The 13,122-nt window shown below is 40.9% G+C and overlaps 1 protein-coding gene across 1 annotated transcript in view; it reads left to right on the top strand.

Moving 5' to 3' along the window:
* clstn3 (calsyntenin 3) overlaps positions 1 to 13,122 on the top strand; it is a gene marked incomplete at both ends in the record, with an annotated part of 93,620 nt that overhangs the window by 14,176 nt on the left and 66,322 nt on the right. Inside the window, 4 exons of the mRNA XM_084336781.1 lie at positions 20 to 169; positions 1,114 to 1,299; positions 1,398 to 1,685; positions 1,931 to 2,043. Of these exons, the coding sequence (XP_084192907.1) occupies positions 20 to 169; positions 1,114 to 1,299; positions 1,398 to 1,685; positions 1,931 to 2,043 (737 nt within the window). The remainder of the gene's footprint in view (positions 1 to 19; positions 170 to 1,113; positions 1,300 to 1,397; positions 1,686 to 1,930; positions 2,044 to 13,122) is intronic.

Here is a 13,122-nt window from a genome sequence, read left to right as displayed (position 1 = left end):
TCTCCCCCGCTCTCCCCAGGTAACATTAAGAACACTGAACCCTTGGATTCTAAGCGGCAGCGTGTGCACACCTTCTGGGTGACCGCCTTCGACTGTGGAAAGAACCGCGCTCAGGCCGACGCCCAGGTCGTTGTCACGGTCAAGCCGTCCTGCAAACCTGGCTGGATCGGTAATCAATAGCACCCAACGCACCGTTGCGCCCTCCTTGTTCACGTCTGATAAATTGTCCTCCCAGGTGATGGGAGAGGCTCCAGGCAGGGGCTCCAGACTTTAGTTGTCTCCCAGGTGATGGGAGAGGCTCCAGGCAGGGGCTCCAGACTTTAGTTGTCTCCCAGGTGATGGGAGAGGCTCCAGGCAGGGGCTCCAGACTTTAGTTGTCTCCCAGGTGATGGGAGAGGCTCCAGGCAGGGGCTCCAGACTTTAGTTGTCTCCCAGGTGATGGGAGAGGCTCCAGGCAGGGGCTCCAGACTTTAGTTGTCTCCCAGGTGATGGGAGAGGCTCCAGGCAGGGGCTCCAGACTTTAGTTGTCTCCCAGGTGATGTGAGAGGCTCCAGGCAGGGGCTCCAGACTTTAGTTGTCTCCCAGGTGATGGGAGAGGCTCCAGGCAGGGGCTCCAGACTTTAGTTGTCTCCCAGGTGATGGGAGAGGCTCCAGGCAGGGGCTCCAGACTTTAGTTGTCTCCCAGGTGATGGGAGAGGCTCCAGGCAGGGGCTCCAGACTTTAGTTGTCTCCCAAGCTCGCTGTATCTTTGATGGTGGAGATCTGGTTTGGATGGAAGTTGTGTGAGTTGGTTTATGTACTTGGGTCCAGAGATTAATACTCCAGCACGCATGACTCACCTTCACAAGCCTGTATCAAGTGAGTGTAGGTTGTTGAAGCGTGGCGATCACAAGAGATGCTCATCGGGCCTCTCGGCTGATACATCAACAACGTAGGCTTAGAGATGAATCATACTTTGCTGCAGTGTTTGTTTTTTTAATTGGATTGACTGACATACGAGGCCATATCCCCTCATGTACCATAAACATCATGTAAGAGAAAAGAAACGACAGTGTCGTGTCAATCAGCACAACCATCTTTGGTCTTGAGTGACACGTGAGTGTGTTCGTTCAGGATGGACCAAGCGGGTGGAGTACACCCCCGGCTCGGGCAGTATCCCCCTGTTCCCCAGCCTGCACCTGGAGACCTGCGAGGAGACCGTGTGGAACATCCAGGCCACCGTGGATCTCCAGACGGGCCACATCGGGAAGGGCTGCGACAGGGACAGCTACTCTGACCGCTCCGTGCGCCGGCTGTGTGGTGAGCAGTGACTCACAACAGTAATCACTAATCACAGATGGATCCTCCGTGCCCATTGGTCGTGAAGTCCTCCGTTTCCTCCCTCTTCTCCCCTCCAGGTGCTGTCCGGGGCGAGGTGGACCTGCTACCACCCCCGTCCCCGGCGGCCAATTGGACCTCGGCTCTGCCCACTCTCCCCTCCTCCGATTCGTCCCTGGTTTTCTCCTTCAACGGATCCGCCCATGTGGCCGTGGTACCCGACGCGGTGTCTTCGGCGGTGTCGGGAGACCACTTCACCCTCCAGCTGTGGATCCGAAGGGGCGGGGCCAACGCCCAGCCTTCGACCACTCAGGCCAGAGGGAGCCACAAGGATGAAGAGACTATCATCTGCACCACCGTCAAGAACGGTCTGCCTGCCTATCTCAGAATATGCACTTCCACTTGTTATTACAATAACGTTTTGATATAATTCCCTACAGTCAGTGTTTCTGCTCTGCTTTAGACCCGTCGGTCCAAAATAAGTAGAATATTTAAGGACGTCTCCAGCAAGGGGAGAAAATGATGCGCAGCAGTAATATTAATTAGCTGTGACAGAACAGTGACGGGTCTAATGCCCTTTCCTCTGTTTTTCCTCTGCCTGTCTGTTCCTCAGACGACTCTTTCTCCCACTACTCGCTCTCTGTCCATGGCTGTCGTCTCTCCCTCTTCTACTGGCCCGACGTGTCGGCCGCGCGGCCTGTCAAGTTCCTCTGGAAGCTGGAGCAGGTACTGTAAGGAGTGGGGTGTCCTCTGTTTACTCCTCCATATGCAGTCCTTAATATAGAGTGGATACTGAAGAGGACATTATTATAATAATTCATTTATTTAGGGTGTCTGGGTGGTGCAGCGGACTAAGCGCTCGTCACCAATGCAAGAGACACTGGTATCGAATCCGGCTGTCAGCGTTGCCTCCGGCTTGGGCCGGCCGTCATACTGACTCAATTGGCAGAGTCAGCGGGAGGGAAGCCGGTGGGGTGGTAATCTGGTCGTTGTGGACAGCGACTCCTACAGGTCGGTCAGGGCGCCTGCACAGCGAGGGAGGGAGATGGTGAGGGTAGTGTGACCTCCCACACGTTACACCTCACCAATGAGAGTCCGCGCTGGCAGGTGAAAAGATGCTGCTGGCTGTCTCCTATGTCTCGGAGGAATCATCTGATAGACTTCAGGGCTCCCTAGACTGACCAGTGGGGGGCACATGCAAGCAACGACCAGGAAGGGGAGGGGGGAATTGGCATAATGACTAAATTGGGATGGGAGAAAAAACACATAAAAACAGGAGAAAAAGTGGATAAAAAAATGCATTTATTTGATTAAAGCCCCAATCTGGCCAATTTATTTTTGGACCATATAAATGTGGGGTGTTCACATACATTATTAAAGAGTTGGTGCTCTAGTGCAACACCTAGCGGCTGAATGTCATCTATAGCACCTTTAACTTATAAATCAGAGTGTAGGTAAGGTTTATAGATGTGACTGTAACCAAACCTGTTACAGCCGCAAAATTCTGCAAACACAATTAAAACCCTCATATTTAGGTGTCTAGTCATAGTCAGTGTATGAAGAGTTCAGCCAATCAAGTTCAAGTTCAAGTTTCTTTATTAGTTGTATGTATGTTAACACAAGGTCAGCCTTACAATGATGTGTTGGACGAGAGACACAGGTCAGCTCAGCATTCGGACCACTAGTCATATAAAGACCAAATCAAATTAGATAAAAAGGTAAAGAAAAATGGAATAACAAAAGTAAAGAAAGAAATATAACATTATATACATGTGAAAATGAGGATTGCGTGTAAAAGTGGAGTGTATATAATAGTACTGCACAAATGGAATGAGATATGAGAGAATGGAATGAGATACATGAAATGTAACACTATATACAGTAGATGTATGACGATGAGGATGTGTGTAAAAGTACAAGTGACAAGCGTGTACAACAGTATTACACATTGGGTATGTAGCAGGCCAGGTTCAATAGCAGCACTGATGGTTGATTGGCATTTTTATGTGAACAGTGCAGACAGCAGGTAATATTTAGATGTGTGTATCGTCTGCCAGACGGTAACAGGGAGAACAATCTGCTGGATGGCTGGATGGCTGGGGTCCTGTGTGACTTCCACAATCAGCTAGAGAATGAACACGTCTCTGTTCCTTTTCTTATTATTTTAGTTTTTAAATGATTGGTGGTGGGGCTAATCCAAATATATTTTTTGTGTGCGTGCTTGTGTTGTGTGTATGACAAGGAGGGGAGGGGGCTGCATGTTTTGACTGGAGCTACCAGTCCAAGACAGATTGCACCGGGCTGGATTAGTAGGATGTCAAGCTGATACAGAGAAGATTTGGCAAATCCCTCTGTCTGAGCCACTCTCTTATTCCCTCCTTATCTCTCTGTCTCCCCCCTCCCCCCCCTGTCTCTGTAACCCCTCGGGTCTCTATCTCCTTGTCTCCCTACCCCGCTGTCTTGTAATTATCTTGTCCCTCTTTCCCCCTCTCCGTCGCCATATCTCCGCAAAGCAAGCTGACTCATCAGAGTCAGGGAGGACAGGATTTTTCTTTCACAGTTGAAACCTTCAGAGACGGAACCATATAAGCCCCTTTTTTATTTTACTTTTCAGACGAGTCATTGTCTTCAAATGTCAGTGTCTAAAGCCTGTAGGTTGGGAATGTTGTTTAACATTGGGAGGTAATGATAGTAGAGTTTGTGTCATCACTATTAGATGGATGTGTCATCACTATTAGATGATGTGTCATCACTATTAGATGATGTGTCATCACTATTAGATGATGTGTGTCACTATTAGATGATGTGTCACTATTAGATGATGTGTCGTCACTATTAGATGATGTGTCACTATTAGATGATGTGTCACTATTAGATGATGTGTCGTCACTATTAGATGATGTGTCATCACTATTAGATGATGTGTGTCACTATTAGATGATGTGTCATCACTATTAGATGATGTGTGTCACTATTAGATGATGTGTCATCACTATTAGATGATGTGTCGTCACTATTAGATGATGTGTCACTATTAGATGATGTGTCATCACTATTAGATGATGTGTCGTCACTATTAGATGATGTGTCATCACTATTAGATGATGTGTCACTATTAGATGATGTGTCACTATTAGATGATGTGTCATCACTATTAGATGATGTGTCATCACTATTAGATGATGTGTCATCACTATTAGATGATGTGTCGTCACTATTAGATGATGTGTCATCACTATTAGATGATGTGTCGTCACTATTAGATGATGTGTCGTCACTATTAGATGATGTGTCACTATTAGATGATGTGTCATCACTATTAGATGATGTGTCGTCACTATTAGATGATGTGTCACTATTAGATGATGTGTCGTCACTATTAGATGATGTGTCGTCACTATTAGATGATGTGTCATCACTATTAGATGATGTGTCATCACTATTAGATGATGTGTCACTATTAGATGATGTGTCACTATTAGATGATGTGTCGTCACTATTAGATGATGTGTCACTATTAGATGATGTGTCACTATTAGATGATGTGTCACTATTAGATGATGTGTCACTATTAGATGATGTGTCGTCACTATTAGATGATGTGTCACTATTAGATGATGTGTCGTCACTATTAGATGATGTGTCACTATTAGATGATGTGTCACTATTAGATGATGTGTCACTATTAGATGATGTGTCATCACTATTAGATGATGTGTCGTCACTATTAGATGATGTGTCGTCACTATTAGATGATGTGTCGTCACTATTAGATGATGTGTCACTATTAGATGATGTGTCGTCACTATTAGATGATGTGTCATCACTATTAGATGATGTGTCATCACTATTAGATGATGTGTCACTATTAGATGATGTGTCGTCACTATTAGATGATGTGTCGTCACTATTAGATGATGTGTCATCACTATTAGATGATGTGTCGTCACTATTAGATGATGTGTCACTATTAGATGATGTGTCGTCACTATTAGATGATGTGTGTCACTATTAGATGATGTGTCGTCACTATTAGATGATGTGTCGTCACTATTAGATGATGTGTCGTCACTATTAGATGATGTGTCATCACTATTAGATGATGTGTCGTCACTATTAGATGATGTGTCGTCACTATTAGATGATGTGTCGTCACTATTAGATGATGTGTGGTCACTATTAGATGATGTGTCATCACTATTAGATGATGTGTCGTCACTATTAGATGATGTGTCGTCACTATTAGATGATGTGTCGTCACTATTAGATGATGTGTCGTCACTATTAGATGATGTGTCATCACTATTAGATGATGTGTCACTATTAGATGATGTGTCGTCACTATTAGATGATGTGTCGTCACTATTAGATGATGTGTCATCACTATTAGATGATGTGTCACTATTAGATGATGTGTCATCACTATTAGATGATGTGTCACTATTAGATGATGTGTCGTCACTATTAGATGATGTGTCATCACTATTAGATGATGTGTCACTATTAGATGATGTGTCGTCACTATTAGATGATGTGTCGTCACTATTAGATGATGTGTCGTCACTATTAGATGATGTGTCGTCACTATTAGATGATGTGTCACTATTAGATGATGTGTCATCACTATTAGATGATGTGTCGTCACTATTAGATGATGTGTCATCACTATTAGATGATGTGTCATCACTATTAGATGATGTGTCGTCACTATTAGATGATGTGTCATCACTATTAGATGATGTGTCACTATTAGATGATGTGTCGTCACTATTAGATGATGTGTTGTCACTATTAGATGATGTGTCACTATTAGATGATGTGTCGTCACTATTAGATGATGTGTCGTCACTATTAGATGATGTGTCGTCACTATTAGATGATGTGTCGTCACTATTAGATGATGTGTCATCACTATTAGATGATGTGTCGTCACTATTAGATGATGTGTGGTCACTATTAGATGATGTGTCGTCACTATTAGATGATGTGTCGTCACTATTAGATGATGTGTCGTCACTATTAGATGATGTGTCATCACTATTAGATGATGTGTCATCACTATTAGATGATGTGTCACTATTAGATGATGTGTCGTCACTATTAGATGATGTGTCACTATTAGATGATGTGTCGTCACTATTAGATGATGTGTCGTCACTATTAGATGATGTGTCGTCACTATTAGATGATGTGTCGTCACTATTAGATGATGTGTCGTCACTATTAGATGATGTGTCACTATTAGATGATGTGTCGTCACTATTAGATGATGTGTCGTCACTATTAGATGATGTGTCGTCACTATTAGATGATGTGTCATCACTATTAGATGATGTGTCACTATTAGATGATGTGTCATCACTATTAGATGATGTGTCGTCACTATTAGATGATGTGTCGTCACTATTAGATGATGTGTCGTCACTATTAGATGATGTGTCATCACTATTAGATGATGTGTCGTCACTATTAGATGATGTGTCGTCACTATTAGATGATGTGTCGTCACTATTAGATGATGTCTCGTCACTATTAGATGATGTGTCGTCACTATTAGATGATGTGTCATCACTATTAGATGATGTGTCGTCACTATTAGATGATGTCTCGTCACTATTAGATGTGTCATCACTATTAGATGATGTGTCACTATTAGATGATGTGTCATCACTATTGGATGATGTGTCGTCACTATTAGATGATGTGTCATCACTATTAGATGATGTGTCGTCACTATTAGATGATGTGTCGTCACTATTAGATGATGTGTCATCACTATTAGATGATGTGTCGTCACTATTAGATCATGTGTGTCACTATTAGATGATGTGTCGTCACTATTAGATGATGTGTCGTCACTATTAGATGATGTGTCATCACTATTAGATGATGTGTCACTATTAGATGATGTGTCACTATTAGATGATGTGTCACTATTAGATGATGTGTCACTATTAGATGATGTGTCATCACTATTAGATGATGTGTCGTCACTATTAGATGATGTGTCGTCACTATTAGATGATGTGTCGTCACTATTAGATGATGTGTCGTCACTATTAGATGATGTGTCGTCACTATTAGATGATGTGTCACTATTAGATGATGTGTCACTATTAGATGATGTGTCACTATTAGATGATGTGTCATCACTATTAGATGATGTGTCATCACTATTAGATGATGTGTCGTCACTATTAGATGATGTGTCATCACTATTAGATGATGTGTCATCACTATTAGATGATGTGTCGTCACTATTAGATGATGTGTCATCACTATTAGATGATGTGTCGTCACTATTAGATGATGTGTCATCACTATTAGATGATGTGTCATCACTATTAGATGATGTGTCGTCACTATTAGATGATGTGTCGTCACTATTAGATGATGTGTCGTCACTATTAGATGATGTGTCATCACTATTAGATGATGTGTCGTCACTATTAGATGATGTGTCATCACTATTAGATGATGTGTCATCACTATTAGATGATGTGTCGTCACTATTAGATGATGTGTCACTATTAGATGATGTGTCGTCACTATTAGATGATGTGTCGTCACTATTAGATGATGTGTCACTATTAGATGATGTGTCACTATTAGATGATGTGTCACTATTAGATGATGTGTCGTCACTATTAGATGATGTGTCGTCACTATTAGATGATGTGTCGTCACTATTAGATGATGTGTCGTCACTATTAGATGATGTGTCGTCACTATTAGATGATGTGTCGTCACTATTAGATGATGTGTCATCACTATTAGATGATGTGTCATCACTATTAGATGATGTGTGGTCACTATTAGATGATGTGTCATCACTATTAGATGATGTGTCGTCACTATTAGATGATGTGTCGTCACTATTAGATGATGTGTCACTATTAGATGATGTGTCATCACTATTAGATGATGTGTCACTATTAGATGATGTGTCGTCACTATTAGATGATGTGTCGTCACTATTAGATGATGTGTCGTCACTATTAGATGATGTGTCACTATTAGATGATGTGTCATCACTATTAGATGATGTGTCGTCACTATTAGATGATGTGTCGTCACTATTAGATGATGTGTCGTCACTATTAGATGATGTGTCGTCACTATTAGATGATGTGTCGTCACTATTAGATGATGTGTCACTATTAGATGATGTGTCATCACTATTAGATGATGTGTCACTATTAGATGATGTGTCGTCACTATTAGATGATGTGTCATCACTATTAGATGATGTGTCATCACTATTAGATGATGTGTCATCACTATTAGATGATGTGTCATCACTATTAGATGATGTGTCATCACTATTAGATGATGTGTCGTCACTATTAGATGATGTGTCGTCACTATTAGATGATGTGTCATCACTATTAGATGATGTGTCGTCACTATTAGATGATGTGTCGTCACTATTAGATGATGTGTCGTCACTATTAGATGATGTGTCGTCACTATTAGATGATGTGTCGTCACTATTAGATGATGTGTCGTCACTATTAGATGATGTGTCACTATTAGATGATGTGTCGTCACTATTAGATGATGTGTCATCACTATTAGATGATGTGTCGTCACTATTAGATGATGTGTCGTCACTATTAGATGATGTGTCACTATTAGATGATGTGTCATCACTATTAGATGATGTGTCACTATTAGATGATGTGTCGTCACTATTAGATGATGTGTCACTATTAGATGATGTGTCATCACTATTAGATGATGTGTCATCACTATTAGATGATGTGTCACTATTAGATGATGTGTCGTCACTATTAGATGATGTGTCGTCACTATTAGATGATGTGTCACTATTAGATGATGTGTCGTCACTATTAGATGATGTGTCACTATTAGATGATGTGTCATCACTATTAGATGATGTGTCACTATTAGATGATGTGTCGTCACTATTAGATGATGTGTCGTCACTATTAGATGATGTGTCGTCACTATTAGATGATGTGTCGTCACTATTAGATGATGTGTCACTATTAGATGATGTGTCGTCACTATTAGATGATGTGTCGTCACTATTAGATGATGTGTCGTCACTATTAGATGATGTGTCGTCACTATTAGATGATGTGTCGTCACTATTAGATGATGTGTCGTCACTATTAGATGATGTGTCGTCACTATTAGATGATGTGTCGTCACTATTAGATGATGTGTCATCACTATTAGATGATGTGTCACTATTAGATGATGTGTCACTATTAGATGATGTGTCATCACTATTAGATGATGTGTCACTATTAGATGATGTGTCACTATTAGATGATGTGTCGTCACTATTAGATGATGTGTCACTATTAGATGATGTGTCATCACTATTAGATGATGTGTCATCACTATTAGATGATGTGTCGTCACTATTAGATGATGTGTCGTCACTATTAGATGATGTGTCGTCACTATTAGATGATGTGTCGTCACTATTAGATGATGTGTCGTCACTATTAGATGATGTGTCGTCACTATTAGATGATGTGTCGTCACTATTAGATGATGTGTCATCACTATTAGATGATGTGTCGTCACTATTAGATGATGTGTCACTATTAGATGATGTGTCGTCACTATTAGATGATGTGTCGTCACTATTAGATGATGTGTCGTCACTATTAGATGATGTGTCGTCACTATTAGATGATGTGTCACTATTAGATGATGTGTCGTCACTATTAGATGATGTGTCACTATTAGATGATGTGTCATCACTATTAGATGATGTGTCACTATTAGATGATGTGTCGTCACTATTAGATGATGTGTCACTATTAGATGATGTGTCATCACTATTAGATGATGTGTCACTATTAGATGATGTGTCGTCACTATTAGATGATGTGTCGTCACTATTAGATGATGTGTCGTCACTATTAGATGATGTGTCACTATTAGATGATGTGTCGTCACTATTAGATGATGTGTCACTATTAGATGATGTGTCATCACTATTAGATGATGTGTCGTCACTATTAGATGATGTGTCACTATTAGATGATGTGTCATCACTATTAGATGATGTGTCGTCACTATTAGATGATGTGTCGTCACTATTAGATGATGTGTCGTCACTATTAGATGATGTGTCATCACTATTAGATGATGTGTCACTATTAGATGATGTGTCACTATTAGATGATGTGTCGTCACTATTAGATGATGTGTCGTCACTATTAGATGATGTGTCATCACTATTAGATGATGTGTCACTATTAGATGATGTGTCACTATTAGATGATGTGTCGTCACTATTAGATGATGTGTCACTATTAGATGATGTGTCGTCACTATTAGATGATGTGTCACTATTAGATGATGTGTCGTCACTATTAGATGATGTCGTCACTATTAGATGATGTGTCGTCACTATTAGATGATGTGTCGTCACTATTAGATCATGTGTCACTATTAGATGATGTGTCATCACTATTAGATGATGTGTCGTCACTATTAGATGATGTGGCATCACTATTAGATGATGTGTCATCACTATTAGATGATGTGTCGTCACTATTAGATGATGTGTCGTCACTATTAGATCATGTGTCACTATTAGATGATGTGTCGTCACTATTAGATGATGTGTCACTATTAGATGATGTGTCGTCACTATTAGATGATGTGTCGTCACTATTAGATGATGTGTCGTCACTATTAGATGATGTGTCGTCACTATTAGATGATGTGTCGTCACTATTAGATGATGTGTCACTATTAGATGATGTGTCGTCACTATTAGATGATGTGTCACTATTAGATGATGTGTCATCACTATTAAGATTAAGATTAAGATTTGTTTATTAAGGACAATGCAAATTAATGAACATCATTTACATGTGTATGCATAACATCACAGCATGATAAGGACGTAAATATGCCGGGAATAGCACAGGGCTAATTTCCACCCGTAGTCCTAACATAAAACAAACACAAAACGGACCATACAACGTTCATTCATAAACACTGACATCACTGACATGACCACACTAACATGACATTCAGTCAGTACAACATCACTAACATCCCTAATGAGTGCATATTTGGCTGTCTAACAGCCATTTCCTGAGTTGGCCCTTAAAGGTGGACAGGGTGGTACATTCCCTTAAGGGGACCGGAAGGCTGTTCCATGTTCCACTTCCCTTTATCGATAGACAATTTTTGCTGAAGGCGGTCTTTCTAAAATGGACCTCACAATCCCCTCTGGTGTTTGATCTAGTGGCTAATCCAGTGTTCCTTTTCTCGTGGATAAACTCCTTGAGAGGGGGAGGGGCTAATCTGTGCAGGCATTTATATACAAAGCAGGAACTTTTATAACGTCTGAGGTTTTCAAAATTTAAAATTTGATGCTTATCCAGGATTTTACAGTGGTGGTATGAGTACTGTTTCCTGTCATATACCTTCAATGCTCTGTTGTAAAGTTGTTCTATGGGTTTCATGGCTGTGGCCCCAGTAAATGACCAGTTTAGAAGGCAATATTCAATGTGGGAGAAGACCATACAGTGTAGGTATGTCTTTGCGGCTTCAAGTGTTAGGGAGGGCCGTATTTGTTTGAAGTTGGAAATGTTGAAGTTGATGGTGTTCCTCACTTTCTTTATGTGTTTCTTAAAGGTCAGGTTTGAGTCCAAGATGACCCCAAGGAATTTGAAGTGGGAAACAAGTTCTAGTTCTTCCTTCCTTCCCTCCTTCCTCAGGAACACATTGGACCGCTTGATGGTTTCTGGACGCTTGCTAAAGAACATGCACACAGTCTTTTTCGCATTAAGTAGGAGACAGGTGCTGTTTAGCCAGCATTGTACCTTGTCTAGTGCGCATGTGAGCCTGGATGTAATCAACTCTATGTCCTTGCCCTGTGTGTAGATGACTGCATCATCGGCATACATCTGTACATTGAGTTCGGGACACACATTTGGCAGGTCATTGATATACAGGGAGAATAGCAGGGGCCCAAGGATTGATCCCTGAGGGACACCTACAGGGTTGTCTAGATATGGGGACTTGGCGCCATTGACCGTGACACATTGTTTTCGGTTTGATAAGTAGGATCTAAACCATTCTATTGTAGCAGCTGAGAAATTGAAGTGAGTTAGTTTGGTTAGGAGGATATTATGGTTGACACAGTCGAAAGCCTTGCTAAGGTCTAAGAAGACAGCACCAACATACTTGTTGCTATCTAGTGCACTCTTGACCTTTTCAACAAACAGAGATGATGTGTCACTATTAGATGATGTGTTGTCACTATTAGATGATGTGTCGTCACTATTAGATGATGTGTTGTCACTATTAGATGATGTGTCATCACTATTAGATGATGTGTCACTATTAGATGATGTGTCGTCACTATTAGATGATGTGTCGTCACTATTAGATGATGTGTCATCACTATTAGATGATGTGTCATCACTATTAGATGATGTGTCGTCACTATTAGATGATGTGTCACTATTAGATGATGTGTCATCACTATTAGATGATGTGTCATCACTATTAGATGATGTGTCGTCACTATTAGATGATGTGTGTCACTATTAGATGATGTGTCATCACTATTAGATGATGTGTCGTCACTATTAGATGATGTGTCATCACTATTAGATGATGTGTCATCACTATTAGATGATGTGTCACTATTAGATGATGTGTCGTCACTATTAGATGATGTGTCATCACTATTAGATGATGTGTCATCACTATTAGATGATGTGTCATCACTATTAGATGATGTGTCACTATTAGATGATGTGTCGTCACTATTAGATGATGTGTCGTCACTATTAG

This window comes from Notolepis coatsorum, assembly GCF_963971535.1.
Source record: "Notolepis coatsorum genome assembly, chromosome: 19".
In the NCBI taxonomy this organism is placed as follows: Eukaryota; Metazoa; Chordata; class Actinopteri; order Aulopiformes; family Paralepididae; genus Notolepis; species Notolepis coatsorum.
This window is presented reverse-complemented; position numbering and strand designations above follow the sequence as displayed.